Below are 17,930 nucleotides of genomic sequence, written 5' to 3' on the forward strand. Positions count from 1 at the left end.
AAAATTGGACCTCGACAAGATTGGTGTCGTTGGTCCACGTGTCAACCCTGACCTTTGGTCATCAAGGCGTCAAAAGTGTCGATCCAAAATTCCTAAAAAAGACCTGCGTGTAAAGCCCCACAGTTTAAAACGGCGACACTTCGTCCCCTTAATTTAATTCTCCAAACCTGAAATTCAGACTCAGCAAACACACACTATTCTATATTTCTATTTCTATAATACTTAGCACTGAGCGATCAATCCGTAGAGAAAAGAGAAGCATTTCAAATGTGGCGGAGGAGCTTCAGCAGCAGCGCCGGCGCAGCCGCAAGCGCGTTGAAGGACAAGAAATGGGACGCGCTGGTCATCGGAGGCGGCCACAACGGCCTCACTGCAGCCGCGTACCTCGCACGCGCCGGCCTCTCCGTCGCAGTCCTCGAACGCCGCCACGTCATCGGCGGAGCAGCCGTGACGGAAGAGCTCATTCCGGGATTCAAGTTCTCCCGGTGTAGCTACCTCCAGAGCCTCCTCCGTCCCGCCGTTATCAAGTAAGTCTAGCTTGAATTGAATTGAAATTTGAATTTGAACCAAACAATGCCTCTGATTTTGTTCGGTTTGGGAATAACAGGGAATTAGAGCTAGCTCGGCATGGAATGAAGTTACTGAAGAGGAGTCCGTCGTCGTTTACGCCTTGTTTGGACGGACGTTATCTTCTTTTAGGGCCGGAAAAGGACCTTAACCATTCAGAGATTGCTAAATTCTCTAAGCTAGACGCTGAAGCTTATCCAAGGTCTCACTATTCAGTACTAGTTATAATCTGGAAATGCGTGTTTGTTAACTTGTGTATTGGTTGTTTCGAATATCTGTATGATTGACTGAGTTGAGTTGCAGATATGAGAATCAGCTAGAGAAGTTCTGTCAGTTTATGGATCCTTTGCTGGATTCAGCTCCTCCAGAATCTTCACAAGGCGCCTCCCCGGCTACTTTTGGTGACCGGTTGAAGGATAAGATGCACAAGTCCATGTTTTGGGCTCAGCTTCTGAGACAGGCTGCTGTCTTAGGCCAGAAAGATATGGTGTAAGAAACTAAGAATTCATATCTCTAGTAATGTGGATGGAAATGTTATGGTTAATAGCAGTGCTAATTTCCCAATTAAGTTTCTAGCATTTGATATGTAACTTCTGTGTTTGTACAGAGACTTTATGGACCTTCTGTTATCCCCGGCTTCGAAAGTTTTGAACAACTGGTTTGAGGTGATTCTATAATTCCTTTTATTCCCTTTGTCATGTTATTTTTTCCAAACATTATAGATTGTAAGTTCTTGATGCATAAAAACTGGACACTAAGTTATATTGCTAGCTCATCTTTGGGTTGGGTTAAAAGCTGTTGGAAACTCTTCTACTTCCTATAAGAAGAGTTTCCTTTAAGGTCCTGACAGTAGTATTTCCCTTTAATCTGATCAATTGATCAGTAATTTCTGACCCTGCCATTTATATTCCTATTGGTAACGGGCGTCATCCTTTTCATTTAGTTGTTGGTCAATGGTGATCAACTCATTTCTCTGTATCTAGGACCACAGAGGGAATAATTACAGTGGTTTTTTTTCCTTTCCTACTAAGTTTTCTTTTCACAGACTGATGTTCTGAAGGCAACCCTTGCAACAGATGCTGTTATAGGAACTACGGTAAGAGTTTTCATGAGTGGCAAGGATGCACTTGTTTCATATTTAAATATTTGGAGATAAATACTGGACATGTTTCATGTTAGGTTTCATAAGAAATTGATAATGCAAAGTACAGCACCCTATTTTTACAATTTTTTACCATTTCTTCCCCTCTATTTTCTGTAGGGAAGTGTCCATACACCAGGGAGTGGATATGTTCTGCTACATCATGTGATGGGAGAAACTGACGGCGAGCGTGGAATTTGGTCGTAAGTACTCTATTGCTTGCTTAGCATATTTCTGCCCACTTTGCTTTTTACAATTAATTCATCCTACTTTAAGATACATTCTTGGATAAATGCTACTTTCTTTTCTTGTCAGTATTGGTCTTCCTGAGACCAGAAATTGTGAAACAGCTATGGTTATCATTATGAACAATTTTGATTCATCCCAGTTTAGGCCTTTTCTTAGTACTGGAAATCCAATTTTATATGTAGGTATGTTGAAGGTGGGATGGGTTCAGTATCCTTGGCTATTGGTAATGCTGCTAGGGAAGCTGGGGCTCATATTGTCACAAGTGCAGAGGTATTTATGCCTAGAAAGGAGCTAGGGTTAGTTCATAAGCTTCAATTCTCAAAAGTTTGTTCAGCTGCTTGTGTTTGTGCATTATACTGTTGTCTAATGCTGCTTGACTTTTCGTAATTTTTTGTTTAGGTTCAGCAAATGTTAATTAATGACTCTGGCAAAGTGGATGGGGTAAGTTTTTCTCAGATTCGTAAATGAACATTTTGATATTCAAATCGAACTGATTGCACATTGTGGACGTGTCTTATTGTAGGTTTTGCTATCTGATGGTTCACGGGTGCACTCTTCAATTGTTTTATCAAATGCAACCCCTTATAAAACATTCAAGGTATAACATGGCCCTGCTTCTGTACAATTTAAAGTTACTAAGACAACTGATGTTGTGTGAAATAAATGAGAGTTTGACAATACTATAAAAGTTTTAGGCTTGCTATTATAAATGGATTTTAATCTCGATTATAGGTTTGCATTATCTGAAACAGGAGTTGGTGCCTGATGATGTTCTTCCGGATGATTTTCTACGTGCAATTAAATACTCAGATTACAGCTCTGTAAGCTTTATTAGTTCTTCTTGATTTCACTATCTTGTGAATTTTCCACGTCAAATCTTTCACTTAATCTACTTTATACAATGAGATATAGTATCTGTAGTGATTTGAGATTTACTATGGTTGTATCTGAGACCTAGTCCTCTGACTAATGGTAGAAGGGAGTGGAACAAAAAACTGTAATAGGTGTTGAAGCATAAAACTTATATGTAATGTAGGCTACTACGAAGATAAATATAGCGGTTGATCAGTTGCCCCAGTTTAAGAGCTGCAAGTTAAATCATACTCATGCAGGTCCGCAGCATATGGGCACCATTCACATTGGTTCCGAGAGGTATGATCTTTTTGTATCTTTACTTTGATTCACATGCTGTATTTTCTCATATGTTTTTTTTTAATCACTCTTCTAAAGTATGGAAGAGATTCACTTGGCCTGTCAAGATGCTGTTAATGGATTACCATCACAAAGACCAGTTATCGAGATGACAATTCCATCTGTACTGGACAAGACTATATCTCCACCTGGTACACATCAGACTACTTGCGTTACCAAATTCATCATATATCGTTTGAAAAAGAATGAAAAATGCTTCATGCATTCCATTATCTTGGAAAGAATTTTAGCTCTCTGATACAGAATCCATCTCCTTGTAGGTAAGCATGTGATCAACTTGTTTATTCAATACACACCGTATAGTCCATCAGATGGACACTGGGGAGATCCTGTTTACAGAGTGAGTTTCTGTCTCTGAGAGAACAAATGAAATCTAAAATTTGAGCTCATCTTGACTTCTAGTTTGGACAATATGGAAATAGAAACTGTATTGCAATTTGTGTTCAACTGTGGCTTCTTATTTTGCACCCCGACAAGTTAACCAACATCAACAACCTTTTCTACTCTACTTCTGATTGATTAGTTTGGTGGTGACACACTTTTATGGCTATATTCCTCTCAGCATCAAACTAATACTTTGAAAATGGCACGGCATCCTTGCAGGAATCATTTGCAAAAAAGTGTTTCACCTTAATTGATGAATATGCCCCTGGGTTCAGTTCATCAGTAATTGGTTATGACATGTTGACTCCACCAGACCTTGAAAGGGAAATAGGTTTGACAGGTACTTCAAATCTTTCCAGATATTCATGGAGTATTTTGTTAAACAAGATTGAACTTGATAACTGGTTGACTCTTCCAGGAGCAGTGTTATCTTCACTATTAAGATTTACCATATAGTAGCTTACAAGGGAACTTGAGTTGCTGATTCTTAGATAATATTCTTGACAGGAGGGAATATCTTCCATGGTGCTATGGGATTGGATTCACTCTTCCTCATGCGACCTGTAAAAGGATGGTAAGACTCAAAACATATGATTTTGCATGAGATTTCGGATTAATATTTTGTAAATCTGCCAATTTCGGCTACTCAAATCACTATTCTGGGATACATGCAGGTCAAATTATAGAACACCACTTCCGGGTCTCTATTTGTGCGGTAGCGGGGCCCACCCAGGGGGCGGTGTGATGGGGGCTCCCGGGCGTAATGCTGCTCGTGTGGCTTTGGAAGATGTAAACAAGCCATTGAAATGATGACACTGTTATCACATATTTACTGTCAGTTGAGTTGTAAGGATCTCACATTCATCATCATTGGACAGGATGCAGTAAGCCCGTAATTTTCAAATAGACATTGCTTAATGCTCATATCTCACTTACAAGTCTGTCTTTGTACTTCTTCCATGTAACAAATTAAATCTTGCGTTGTGAGTTCCCTTTAAAATATGATCAAGTTACTCATACTCACCGAGGTGCTGCCCAGCTTGATCTTCTAGGTAAGTTCACCTTTTTGAGTTATATTAGCCTGATTAATAACGTAGTTTTCAATTTGTCAACTTTAAGAATCCAACCGTTTGTGAAAAGGAAAGGAAAAAAGAAAGAGAATAAATCCAGGTCGTGAAAAGAAAAGGAAAAAAAGAAGAAGAAAGAGAATAAATCCAGCAATATTTTAGGAGTCTGGAAGAAATTATAGGGCAACAACAGACTTGGGGAAAACAGAAGGAAAAAAAACAGAGCATCCATGCTCTACTTGGTTGAATCCTCAGGGGTGGGCTGGTTAAATCAAAAGCTTCAAAGCTACATTATCGATGCTCTTTAAGGGGGTTAAAATGTCTTAATTTGCACGGGATACGCATTTAGCTACATGATCCAAAGGACACTTGAGACAACTTCAGCACTAGTTTTAACCTCCCAGCCATAATTCATAATTGCCTTGCTTTCTCACGTTAACAAGCAAGAATGAGGTACCAAATACAACAACATTGTCATATGAACCCAATTATCATTAGCCCCTGCCTGATTCCAGGGTTAAAACAAATTCAACTAACAAGCATGAAAAACTTGCTGAAGTAATTGAAAATAACAAAAATGCTTAGTTAACTCTCTAGGTTGAAGCCAAGTTGAATGTACAAACAACATATTATAAACAAACAAACAAAATGTTAGAAGAATCAATGTGCATTCTTAAACATTATTAGATGCACATTCACAAACAATAACAAATACAGTTTCTGGACAGAACCTAGGATAAAATATTTCTTCGGAAGTTGATAAGAAACAAGATGAATCTTTCAGCTTCAACCTTCACACAAGTAGTGGTTCTTCCCAAGGCAATTAATATACTGTGCACAGAATATAACAAGACAAACGATTCGTTAACCAAATAAACTTGATCAATAGAAGAATATAATACTATATCTGTGCATGAGAGTAAGTCTTATAGATTGAATGGTGCAAGTTTATGAGATCCAATGCAAGGACTAAAGCACTGACCTTCTAGCTAGCAACAGAACTAGGACTTGCTTTCATTAAACCTCCCAAATAACGTTCTGACTAAATCATCTACTTCTGGAAGGTGTCGTACCTTTGAATGATCCACACCTCCTTCTTGTATGGACTCTAGAAGTTGCACTGAAACAGATCCCAACTGCAAGGTTTCAAGATTAGAAAGGTATTCAATACCCCACGGCAAAGTCTTTACTTCCAGACAGCTATCCAGCATCAAGAACTGCAGCTTTGGCATCACCCCTCTCTCTATAGTTATGTTATTCAGTAAAGGGAAATTGCAAAGCTGCAAATGCACAAGATTTCTGAAGCCTGCACTGAAACTCAGGTTTTCCCCAGTGTATGCATTATAAAGAGTAAGGCTTCGTAGGCTGGCCAGTGCTTCAATGTGAGGTAATAAATCTTCCTCGAGTCTAGACCAATGCAGATTCAAAGATGTGAGGCTGTGAAGTGAAAAAAACCAACGTGGTACCATTTCCAACTTTCCAGCCAACGCAAGTTTGTGAAGGTGAGCAGGAGGTGCAGTTAGCGCATCGAGTCGAAGACATTCCTCTTCATCAGGTACCATTAAAAACAAGTCCTGGAGGAGCTCCATCTTTTGAATTGAAGCACATAGGTCTATCTCGTCTCTTTCTTTTACATTTGTGATGCCAAGCTTAGTAAGTTGGGTCATGTTCCCGACAAGTCTAATAACATTTCCTTCTGATTCAACACATGCCAAAACTTGCAAGTTCTTCAATTTACAAATACCAGATGGACCTTTTGTCCCTTCAATATATCTGAAGCCCTTATGTACTCCAGTGTAACGGTACATAATCAGATGGCGTAGGTTAAGCAGCTTGGTAATTCCCCTTGGAAGTGCCTTTATATTGGAATCCCTTATGTCCAAGGTCTGGAGATTGTGGAGCCGTCCTATGGATTTGGGAAGCTCTTTAATGGGAGTTTTCCTCAAATTTAAATATCTTAAGTTGAATAAGTACACAACTTCATCTGGCAATTTAGTAACCGGGGACCGTTCCAAATCTAGAATCCTCAACAACTTCAATCCTGAAGGCAATATCTCAGAAACAGACGATGAGATTCTATTAGTGACAAAGACAAGAAAAGAACGAAGATGTGACATATCTGTGAGTGGCTTAATTTCCCCATCGGTTGTTTGAATTGACAAACGACGGGCTCCCATTTCTTTCATTACTTCTTTGCCATCGTACACAGTGGCAAAGTTCTCCGATGCTGATTCTGATAAAGCAAGCTCCCGCATAAGATCATGCATCTTGCATGCCCTTGGCCTTCCGGTTTCATTTCTTCTTACAGCTTGTAGCATGCTACGAGAAACGAGTTCCATAATATAGAGTTCTGCAACTGCTTCTGGTGTAACCCCTTTAACGTGTTCAATAAATCCTTCAGCTATCCACAGTCTAATGAGTCTATTTTTCCCCATCAAGTAATCCTCTGGGAATAAGGAACAATATAGGAAACAACGTTTTAATCGATATGACAAACCGTTGAAACTAAGCAACAAGATGATCTTTATAGATTCTAACAACGGATTGTTACTTAGATGCCAATTTAAGCTGTTGAGGACTGTACTCCACTCTACAGAAGACTTTTTTGAGGACATGAGGCCACGTAAAGCCACAATTGCCAGAGGTAAGCCGTTACACTTCTCCACAAGTTCCCAAGCTAAGGGTTCAAGCTCTGGTGGGCATATATTGTCATAAGTTGGGAATGCTTTCTTGCTGAAGAGCTCCTTGGCCTCATCGCGTTGCAAGAGTTGAATAGGGTAAACATGACTTTCAACTCCAAAAGAATAGGATGCTATGTCTTCTCTTCGAGTTGTAAGAATGATTCGACTTCCAATCAGTTCATCTGGAAATGATAATCTTATATTTTCCCAAAGAGTGATATCCCACACGTCATCCAATACAACTAGATATCTTTTGGACACCAAAAAGTTTGTCAACATGTCCAGCAATTCCCTGTAGCTCATTGCATGCAAATTCCCAGGGACTTCCTGTTTTATTGATTGGTGGAATTCCTTTATCAAGCTTCTAAATAAGTCTTCAAGCACATAAGTTTGGGAAACAGTTATCCATGCAAAACAATTAAAATGTCTCTTTACTGTCTCCTGAGTGAAGGTGTTGGCAACGAGAGTTGTCTTCCCTGATCCTCCCATGCCGACCACAGAGACAATAGTTTGTTTTTTCTCTCCATTGATCAACCATCCCATTAACATTTGCTTCTTCCCTTCAATTCCCACGAGTTCATCTTCCTTCTCAAAAAGCGAGGACTCGGCTTTGGTTTTTACCCTCTTGTGAACATCATCAGAAGATGTTCCTTCTTGACCAATTAGACCATACCTCTGTTTTCTCTCTGGAATGGCTTTGATTGCTGCAATAATTTTCTGTAACTTGTTAGCAATTCGACGCTTATACCAGAGGTTTTTTGGGACATGAATGGTTTTCTGGAGAAACCTTGCAAATCGACCGCCACTTTCTTTCTCATACATGCGATACATGAATTCATCAATGATATCTTCAACATCGCAGGCCAAGTTTCTCACGTTTGCAATCCACGTTTTCTCTCCTTGTGTACTTGCTTTCTTCCGCTCTGTATCCTCTAGGAAAGACTTCATGCTCTCAAGCTCCAGCTTAATCTCATCAACTTCATCACGAACACCGGCTATGGAGGATGCTTCGCTCTCTAGAATGCTCACAATTTTGCCAATCAAGAGGTCTGTTGGAGCTGAGGCCATATATGGCTAGGGGACCTTTGTAGTTTAATGGATGTCTCTAGAACTGAACAATATAGATGCAAAACCAATTTCAGTGAATAATTTCAGCGATAGCAAAAATGATTTTGATTGGTTTTCCTTTCACAGATTAAAGCAATGATAGTGAAAAATGAAGAATAACACATATATGTTGGAAAACTAATTATCTAACTGAAATATGCTTTAGCAATAGTAGTAAGAAACATACCAAGATTAAGCAGAATATGAAGAGTACCCAGTGATCACTCCAATGCCATGAAAGAGGGGATCATCTCCCAACCCATTAAAGGTAATTCATTCTGCTGAATGAAAATGTTGAGGAAAGAAAATGGAAAATGCAAGTGAGATACCCTTCTGCTCCTCTACGTGCAAAGTCGTACCAAGGAAATTGCAAGGAAACTCGTATGGTATTTTTATATCATAACTCGTATAGTATTTTTATACCAAAAGACCAAAGACCTGTTCTAACTTCTGACTCTGGAATTTTTTTGAAGAAACAGGAAATATAAGAGTCTGTTCCGGAGCTAGGGTTTTCCTCTGCCTCCACCGTCTCTCACAACCCTCGATCTCTTTCACCATGGTCGATCAACCTATACTATAGGTGATTTTGATGAAATGAAAAATATCATCATGCTTTTGTTTTTAATGACAATAAAATATCATCATGCTTTTGTTTTTAATGACAATATATCATCATGCTTAGGTTTCAACATATCAATTGTCGTCCATAAACCCATCTAAAAAAATATTGGACTGAAACATTTTGAGTGTAAATTGCAGGTTATTGCTAATTATACCTAGTACTTATCTTCAAATTGCAGGTTGCTTGAATTTATTTATTATCAATCTTCATTTGCAGTTTTTTCATTTTAAGTCAGAAAGAGGAAGAAAATAGGAATTACAAGTTATACAAAAACGTGAGGTGTGCATTTAGAGAAATGAGATGGGTAGATACAATCTCTCATTCCATATTCAACAATTCTATGAAAGAGGAAGTACCATCAAAAGATACTGTAAATGCATCCCCAAAAATAGGGGTATTCATCTAACACACAGGTGAGCGGTCAATTTCTCTTCTTGAAGTTTGGCACTAAAGATCCCATCAGAGAAAATTCTCTGAAGACACTTTGATGTGAGCTCAAGAGACTTGCATTGTAACACATTACTCAAACTGTATACTATCGACTCCTCCAGCTAGAAACAGATTTTGGAACCAATGAAATAGCGTTTGAAGCTGTTTCTAACCTGCATCAAAAGTAAACAGCATCTATTAATCATTCCAATCCAAACAAGAACAGGTATACAAACCGCCTTCAAAGAGAATATTCAGACAGAAGGAGGGAGAGGGACAGAAAAGGCACTTTGAGATTTCTTCAACAGCCTTCAGAACTTCGGTGGAACTCGTTTCCAGCACTTGACCTCCAAAAATTATCTCATCCAGTACAGTATGCAACTGAAAAGAAGAAAAAACTAAGTGAGGTATAATGCATAGGTTTCTGAACCCATCAAGTAACTTTGAAACACAAGGCACAACATGAACATTTTCTCCGAAAACATCTCTTAAAATAATAATGATTTTACATCTCCACCCTTGTGTACGACAGTTCAGCCACACAGCAACACCAAATTCTTTAAATCAAGTTCCTGATGAATTTTGCCTCTTTTCTACTTTCAATAGAATCCCATAATTCTTAGGTATTACAAAGTTACAAACACATGCAAGATGCAACACATCACAACATTAGTCACAGCCAAATAAGAGGAGTAAACAACCTTGCTGTAATTGAGCACCACATCAAGCTCGCATACGTTCTTGAAGCATTTGTCCAATGTTTCCACAAAAACTGAAGGAATGAGAATTAAAGCAATCAAATTATCCAATCAAAGCAACATTTAATATAACGAAGCATGAGAACTAACAGTTCAACAGCAATCACATCAGCAAATCACTTTAGTAATTGTATGTCCAATTATTAATAAAACAGTCTCTAAAACTAATCCAAATTCCAGTGACAGGAGTTTCCCAGTTTCTTCTAATTTGATATGAATTGCAATCAGTCAATCAGTGAACTCTATGCCAGCTATCCACTAATCTAGTAAATGCTACATACCTTGTATCAAGTCGAGCATGGCAAGCTCGTTTTCAGAACTATCGAAAACAAAGACAAAGTACAAAGTTGCAAAATGCTTGTACACAAGCCGAGTGTCCTGCACCAGAAAGAAACTGATTCATACACAGCACCCAATGCAAGCAAGCAAAGCTGATAGAACGCGATTAATTGCTTCAATTCAGATCACACAGAAACATAACAAATGAAAGAAACTGAAGGAAAAAAATTAGTTAAAATACCGGACCAAAAATAGACTCCGCATCCAGGAAATTGCTCACATTCTCAGCTCTACTGCTCAAAACTGCAGCAAAACAAAAATCCAAATTCAAAACCTAATTTATAGTAGAGAACCAGATTGATTATACAGAAGAAACAAAAAAAAAATGCTAATTACGAGAGAGAAAGAACCTCCATAGACGCTGCGTATTAGCTCCTGTTGCTTCTCCACAGGCTGACCTCAAAAAACTGGAAATATCAGCCAATTTTTCTACAGAAAAATCTTAATAAACCAAAAAAAAAATGCAGAAAATAACAGGAAAAAACGAAAACAGAAGGACCTGAAATTCGTAGAACTTAGCAAGGCGAGGCTTGCCCTGAGTATTTATCACCATCACCGCTCGTATCATCTTCTCCACCACTTCTGAATTTCCGATCAATATTCAGATGAAGATCCACACTTGTAAATATATAGTCTGGTAAAATCTGTAAATTCGACTTTAAGTAGGGGGTGTATTCGTAATTTCAAATATGGAGCATCCATGACCCAACTTGGCTGTATGTGGGCCCAAACCAGCGGAATTCATCCAATTAAAAAAGCGATATAAATATTTAAGTTTTGCGCCAAACAAGCCCTACTTAATTTGGAAGCACGAACCGAATCTGAATGGCCGCTCTAGAAGAAGACCAAGACGACGTCGTTATAAACCCCGCCACAATGCTCCTCCGCGACGACGACTCCGACTCCGACGAGGTCAAGATGGTGGAGAGCGAACAGCTCCGGCAGCATTCTCTGCCTTCGATCGACTCCACAATCGTCACCAGGCAGCTCCCCTCGCAGGGTCTCTCCTTTCAGCTCTGGCCGGCGGCCACCACGCTCCTCACTCTCCTGGACGACCACCGCCGTGATCCCACCACGAGCCCCCTTGGCCCCACGCTCTCGGCCTTGGAATCCGGCCGGAGACTCAAGATCCTCGAACTAGGTTCTGGAACCGGCCTCGTCGGAATAGCCGCCGCCGCCACGCTCGGCGCGTGCGTCACTGTGACGGACCTCCCTCACGTCGTCGACAACCTTAAGTTCAATGCGGAACTAAACGCCGCCGCTTTGGGAGGGAGCGGCGGGAGTGTGAGAGTGGCGGCGCTGAGGTGGGGAGAGGGGGAGGACGCGGAGGCGATAGGGCGGGAGTTTGATATTGTATTGGCGTCGGATGTAGTGTATCACGACCACCTCTACGAGCCGCTGCTCAAAACGCTGTCGTTTCTGCTGTTGGGGGAGGGCGGCGTGGTGTTTGTGATGGCCCACTTGAGGAGGTGGAAGAAGGAGTCGGCCTTCTTCAAGAGGGCCAGGAAGCTTTTTGAGGTTGAGGTCTTGCACGTGGATCGTCCGTGCCAGGGATCGCGGGTCGGAGTTACTGTTTACCGTTTTACCGGGAAGCCAAGTAAGAAATTGTTGAATGGTGTCTCTGTCAATGGCATTCTCTAACAATCAATATCAAATTAATGCTTGGATTTTTGTTCTAGGTGTTGGGGAGCGATCAATTTTCCATCTTTATAAACAAACCAAATCAAAACGATTCTTTGTTTTCAAATATTATACGACATAAATAACCAAACAATCAAAACTCACAACTCTCACACAATGTACAATTCGCCTTGTCGGTGGCGCACCAGAAAATTACTGTCAAATTGAGCATGGTTGGAGTGCCTGCAGCCCTGCAGAGTCTAGCCCTTCCCCGCCTTTACAGCTGACAGCCGACCAACGAGGTTTATGCTCATATTCCAGTATTTGCTAGCCAATCGCAGTGGAAACAATCCTTTACCCAAATTGAATACTTCATCGCTTCCTCAGTGGAGATCTTTCATATTTTAGGAGTCTCTAAAGCAACAAAATTGCACAATTGTCGTCCTGTCTGGGATACACAGCAAAAACCACTCATCCCTATATTCTTCCAGCAACGGAAGCACCATGCTCTCACTGGTGATCTTTGGCACCATTTAATACTTGGTCTTCATCGCTTCCTTAAGGGCGATCCTCTGCCCACTGCTTTCATACTTTGGGAGTCTCTGAAGCAAACAAAATGCACTATTGTACTCCCATTCGGATACACAGCAAAAACACTTGTCCCTATTTTCTTTCTGCAGAGGGAGCACATGCTGTCACTCGTGATCTTTACCACCCCTTTCCTTTTTTCGTAGAGTTCTTCTTTAACCTGTTTTTACAAATTGATTTATTTAGAAGAAGTGTATGTAGCTGTCTAGGTTCAATTTAGTTGAAACAAATAGCCTGCTTCTCATATGCTATAAGTGGTTTTCTTGATCCTAGCCAACTAAAGAGTACAAGCAAGATATATGCATACCTGCAGGTTATCGCTTTGTCTTAGACTTTTTATCACTGATAGGTTCCTGTAAGCTTCACTGGATTTTCTCAAAAGAGGTCCCATAAACGGAAGCATGTTCTGCAGATAAATGACAATAATACATGACATCAGCACAATATCATACATTCAACAATCAAATAATAATATTCAAGGACAAACTTGAAAGATTCTTTTCCACTTTCGTAAGCATATTATGTTGTGGTAGATAAAGTCATAACTGCAAGTGATTCTTTTCTGCTCTCTTTATGATTTCATTTACCACAACATGAAGATAACTCTTTATGATTTTATCTATGAGGGCATAAAAGGAGAGTGACACTCATGATCAGCTTTAGTTATGCGATAGTGCAATACATATATGATCAGTACCTGTAGTTTAGTCTCCCTTGGCAAAAGTTTGAGAGCTTGAGCTCCATTTATTCTGTCCCACCTTCTGCTCAACAAATCAAGAACCTCATCAAGCATGATTGCTGACCCTCCTTCCTCACCAGACTCGTCAGCATCTGCATCTGCATCTGCATCTCCATCACTCCTGCTACTGTCAGTGCCACTTTGACCGACTCTTATGTCATCTGCCACCTCTATTGCAGCAATTTTCTTAGCTCCACGACCTCCTTTACTTTTAACTGTATTTGCAGAACCAGCCTTTGGTGTTCCTATGTTCTGCGGTGATACCAAATTCGTAATCCGCTTCTCAAAGTTCTTGGTTGTTCTCTTCGGATTAAGATAAATTTGCAATAGAGTAAGGTATATATTGCCAGAAGATCTTGAAGACGGTTGATGCGCCAACGAATCATACACCCGATCACAATAGGACAGTGCCATCTCAGGAAGATGAAGCTACAAAGATCAAGAACTTCATCTATTCACCCGGAATTATAAGAAAAATAATAGATGATAAAGACACGCAAGAACTAAAAAGGGCATGAGTTATTGGATGGTGAACATAAAGAACATACCTTGTGAACATATAGGGATAAGGCAAGCTCATGTTGGTTCATTTTGCCCAGCAAAATTGCATGCTCTTCATATAAAGCATCAGACGGAAGACGTTTCAGCAAAGCCTCTGGACTATAACCTGATATACTCTCTAAAGCAGACAATAATTTCTTTCTCGTCGTGGAGTAAGTTTGCTCCTCCCATTTCTGCTGAGCACTTAAATCTGCATACCAGTCAAGGACTTCTGATAGATAGATATTTACCTGCCCATCACTAAATCAATGAGAATGCAGTTTTAATTGGTAAAAACAGGCACATAACTGCCAACATCTATGTTTATAGATAGTATTGCAGGGTAGCTTAAACTGGTGGCACAAAAAGCTTTTTGGCAACTCCAAATTGCTCTTAAAGTCCAACTAATGAAGGCATCTTTACCATTTCATTTTGCAGATTCCCGGATATCCCATTTTCATCCATAGCAAGCATAAGTTCCAAGTATCTGGCCTGCATGTTTGGAGCATGCTGTTTCAAATAAGAGTTTACCAAATCAGCTGGAATATTTCCATTCAAAAAGAGCTCAATTGTCTGTGTTGGGCAACTTTCAAGGACAAGCATTGAATACTCCAAGACGAGCATGGGATCAGTGCCACAAAGAGGCTGCATAAGAAAATCAATGAAAGATGTAATCAAGATACTCCCCATCTTGTTCCAAACTCCAATGTAAAAGACTAACACAGGACCACTACTATATCTGAATTCCCCATAATACAACTAGCATATTTGATTACAGAAAAGATCAAATAAACAAACAAATAACGTACCTTGAGATATTCAACAATTGACTCCGGCTTTATCTTTTGGATCACCTCAGGTTGCACTTGATTAGATTTGGACTCTTCTACTAACTGATGCAAAAGTTTTAGAGCTTCATGGTGCATTGAATTGCACTTGTAAAGTTCTAACAAAGCAGCATGATGATTACTTTTTAGGAGAATCTCCTCGCATATTTTTACATCACAGTAATTAAGACCTTTCAGTAATTCCACGGCCGCTGAAGACTGTCCAGTAAGAAGTAGAGCTTGAAGTAGGGCTGTATCCAGTATAGCTGCCATCTCCCTAGCACGGGAGGTAACTGGAATGCTGCCACGCCCCTTAGGTACCAAATATAATGTCAGTTATTTGTTGTTACACAACTTAAGACCGGGAACAGTTTCAAATTAGCGGTAGACAAAGGAGTGAAGGACTATTCAATTTGCGCTAGATTCAGCACACACACAACACACAAGGTCACTAGACTTAATTGAAGAAAATTAACTTCTGGAATTTGAGTTATTTATGGTAAAGTGTACAGGTCTGTAGAACTCTTCCATCTGTTACTATAACAACTCTGATTTTAAGTAAAGTAAACATATCTATGCCTTTTCTTTTAATTAAGATTCATAAGAATCAGTTTCAGAAGTAGAACTCTTCCATCATATTTAAGTTTGAACAGAAGAAGAAAAAACAGCAAAGAAAATCTAGCATATTAAATTTGGTTACAAAATGCTAATCAAACATTGCATATGTACTTTGTCAATCAACACCATATGTCATACTGAAATATGGAAAGCAGATATTAGAGAAAGACAACTTATTTACCTTGTTTGTCTTCTTATACCTATTAGACTCATGGGATGCGAATTTGTCTCCAACAGCATCCAAAACAACCTCTTCTGTCCCCTCAGCAGTAGCTTTTTCAATTATGCTGAATCTCTTTTTCTGCAAGAACTTAATGAGAGCCATGAGAGTGTTATGGCTCATTTTTTTGGACTCAAGTGCTGCACTCTCCTCTGATTCCAGCACATGTGACAGTGCAGAGGGTTCCATATCATCTGACATACCAGATGAACCTCTTGAGAGATATGATGAGTCCCCAGATATATCCATCAGTTTGTCTGGATCGGATATCATGGTTGTCTTAGGAAGAACAATAGAAGGATACATAGAAAGTACATAGGTTATATCTACTTGAGATGCCACGAAATGCTCCATGGCATCCTCATAGTCCCCAGTTTCAAAACGATGGTGAGCACATCTGTAACATAATAACAGAAACTCCTTTAATATATAATAAAAAGGCATAGAATGAGCATGATTAACAATGCAGCCAGTCAATCACCTTATATGGATTGAAGCCTCCTTTGCAGCTCTAAGGCTTGCTTCTTCAGGCGGAAGCAGCTTACATAATGACAAAGCTTCCTCAAACTCGCCAGATGCTGTTAATTGTACAATCTACAAGGAAAATATACAAGTCTTACACACGAACCAAAAGAGATTATGCATCCACAAGCTGTAGTCAGCTACCGTTAGCAAGAGCATTAGGAATACCTGGGCACCAAGAGGGACAGGGAAGAGACCATAAACAGCATAGTCTAATGCAACAATAGCAGCGTTGTTGCTTTGGAGAAGACGACGAGCATTTCGAAGAACAACCGTTTGTATCAATGGATATGGCGCTCGTAGGGACCGAACCTGCAAAACACAATTGCCATCATCACCTAGCATCTGACAAAAGAAAACAAAGAAGAGCAAACAAAGCTTAAAATACGAGTCATAGCAAACTACCTCAACATATCTCGATAACAGAGCTATTCCGTAGGCCTTCTGAATAACAACAACCGTAGGCGCCTCTGACCAACAAACCCTGCCTTCATGAGCAAGTTTCCCATTTTGGTCCACAAAAACCCCAATGTTATCCTAAAGCACACGAAATTTGAATCAGCAATTGTTTCACTTTGACATACAAATCAAATGGGAAACACAAACTAAAAGCAATACCTTGCCGAGAAGAAGCTCCCCGGAAGGAAGAGGAACCACCAGCGGCGGAGCCAGCCTCCCCGAAGGAAACACATCAGTCAATGCACCAGTTGTAGAATTGAGTATCATATAATCTCTCCTAATCCCTATACATATATTGTCTCCACACCATGACATAGACTTCACCACATCCGGAACTCCGAATTCCTTCACCTCCACGAAACCTCTTCCACCTAAAACAAATCATTCCAAGTTACTTCCAACCTTAGTAAAATTTGGTAAAATTTGAAGAAGAAATGACGTGATTACCGTCGTGTCGGAAAATACAGACTTTCTTCTGCCTGGCGAAGCACAGGAATCCGCGGCGGTCGTCCCAGGAGTACACATTGGCGCCCTTGGCCTTGGTGATCACGGCGATGGTGCCCAAATTCGGGAGGCCGTGAAACGATATCGTTTCGGAGAGGGACAAAAGGAGCTCTCTGGATTCCAAGACCTCCATAGAGAGCAGCGGCTTCTTAGAGAACCCGGCGATGTTTCTCTCGAGGGAGTAGGGTTCCTTTTGGAGGGATTGAGTGTGATAGTCGGAGGGTGGGGAGCGGGAGCCGGAGGAATCTGGAGCGTAGATTCGGAGGGATCCATCGGAGCAGCCGAGGAGGAGCTTAGGGCCGTAGGATTCGATGGCTTCGATCTTGGTGGGGCAGTCGGAGATGAGCTCGACAGAATCATAGGCACTGTGAACCATGGTGGTGCCGTGGTTCGGTTTGGAACCTTCTCTATTCGTCGCAGTGTCGGAGCGAGCTGGAATGGTTATAGAGGTGGTCCGTCAAACGACGTCGTGACGCACTTTTTCTTTTTGTTCAGTTTTTTTAATCAGAATAATAATTTTTTTACATAATTTAATCAGCATGATACTTGATTAAACTACCTGGTGTAATAAGGTTGGTTAAACGGCCTAACATAGAGTTCCATGTGTAGCGTTTGAGTTTCAACTCTCACCAGTTTGTGGCCCCTAGCTTTGAAGGGTCTTCGAATTCATGTGCCTGCAGCAGTCAAGCTTTGCTGAGATACCCTCATGGACCTCAGTCCGAACCAACTCGTTAACG

The 17,930-nt window shown here is 40.3% G+C and overlaps 5 protein-coding genes across 5 annotated transcripts; 2 read left to right on the forward strand and 3 right to left on the reverse strand.

The window, feature by feature from the left end:
* Window positions 1-143: 143 nt before the first annotated feature.
* On the forward strand, window positions 144-4,572 carry LOC112189132 (pyridine nucleotide-disulfide oxidoreductase domain-containing protein 2). The gene is made up of 16 exons (XM_024328406.2): window positions 144-527; window positions 608-769; window positions 871-1,056; window positions 1,175-1,232; window positions 1,613-1,663; window positions 1,829-1,911; window positions 2,140-2,227; window positions 2,357-2,398; window positions 2,481-2,555; window positions 2,710-2,778; window positions 2,994-3,109; window positions 3,188-3,300; window positions 3,430-3,509; window positions 3,773-3,893; window positions 4,061-4,127; window positions 4,228-4,572. The coding sequence occupies exons 1-16, from the start codon at window positions 268-270 to the stop codon at window positions 4,361-4,363; spliced, it is 1,707 nt and encodes a 568-aa protein (XP_024184174.1). The 5' UTR covers window positions 144-267; the 3' UTR covers window positions 4,364-4,572.
* Window positions 4,573-5,207: 635 nt separating this feature from the next.
* Window positions 5,208-8,917, reverse strand: LOC112189130 (disease resistance protein RPM1). Its single transcript, XM_024328403.2, has 3 exons — window positions 8,596-8,917; window positions 5,603-8,412; window positions 5,208-5,451 (listed from the first exon to the last, which is right to left on the reverse strand). Exon 2 carries the CDS (start codon window positions 8,367-8,369, stop codon window positions 5,622-5,624), a length of 2,748 nt encoding a protein of 915 aa, XP_024184171.1. The 5' UTR covers window positions 8,370-8,412; window positions 8,596-8,917; the 3' UTR covers window positions 5,208-5,451; window positions 5,603-5,621.
* A 378-nt stretch (window positions 8,918-9,295) lies between these two features.
* LOC112189134 (AP-3 complex subunit sigma) lies at window positions 9,296-11,405 on the reverse strand. Its single transcript, XM_024328408.2, has 7 exons — window positions 11,056-11,405; window positions 10,907-10,949; window positions 10,738-10,799; window positions 10,499-10,595; window positions 10,161-10,231; window positions 9,749-9,840; window positions 9,296-9,632 (listed from the first exon to the last, which is right to left on the reverse strand). The coding sequence occupies exons 1-7, from the start codon at window positions 11,122-11,124 to the stop codon at window positions 9,566-9,568; spliced, it is 501 nt and encodes a 166-aa protein (XP_024184176.1). The 5' UTR covers window positions 11,125-11,405; the 3' UTR covers window positions 9,296-9,565.
* On the forward strand, window positions 11,269-12,375 carry LOC112189133 (protein N-lysine methyltransferase METTL21A). Its single transcript, XM_024328407.2, has 2 exons — window positions 11,269-12,153; window positions 12,236-12,375. The coding sequence occupies exons 1-2, from the start codon at window positions 11,382-11,384 to the stop codon at window positions 12,316-12,318; spliced, it is 855 nt and encodes a 284-aa protein (XP_024184175.2). The 5' UTR covers window positions 11,269-11,381; the 3' UTR covers window positions 12,319-12,375.
* On the reverse strand, window positions 12,239-17,640 carry LOC112189129 (vacuolar sorting protein 39). The gene is made up of 12 exons (XM_024328402.2): window positions 17,137-17,640; window positions 16,849-17,060; window positions 16,636-16,767; window positions 16,399-16,542; window positions 16,190-16,302; window positions 15,670-16,105; window positions 14,853-15,182; window positions 14,467-14,688; window positions 14,052-14,294; window positions 13,462-13,932; window positions 13,072-13,170; window positions 12,239-12,924 (listed from the first exon to the last, which is right to left on the reverse strand). Exons 1-12 carry the CDS (start codon window positions 17,567-17,569, stop codon window positions 12,724-12,726), a joined length of 3,036 nt encoding a protein of 1,011 aa, XP_024184170.1. The 5' UTR covers window positions 17,570-17,640; the 3' UTR covers window positions 12,239-12,723.
* Between the last annotated feature and the right edge of the window lie 290 nt (window positions 17,641-17,930).

The sequence above is a fragment of the Rosa chinensis genome, chromosome 2 (assembly GCF_002994745.2).
Source record: "Rosa chinensis cultivar Old Blush chromosome 2, RchiOBHm-V2, whole genome shotgun sequence".
NCBI lineage: Eukaryota > Viridiplantae > Streptophyta > Magnoliopsida > Rosales > Rosaceae > Rosa > Rosa chinensis.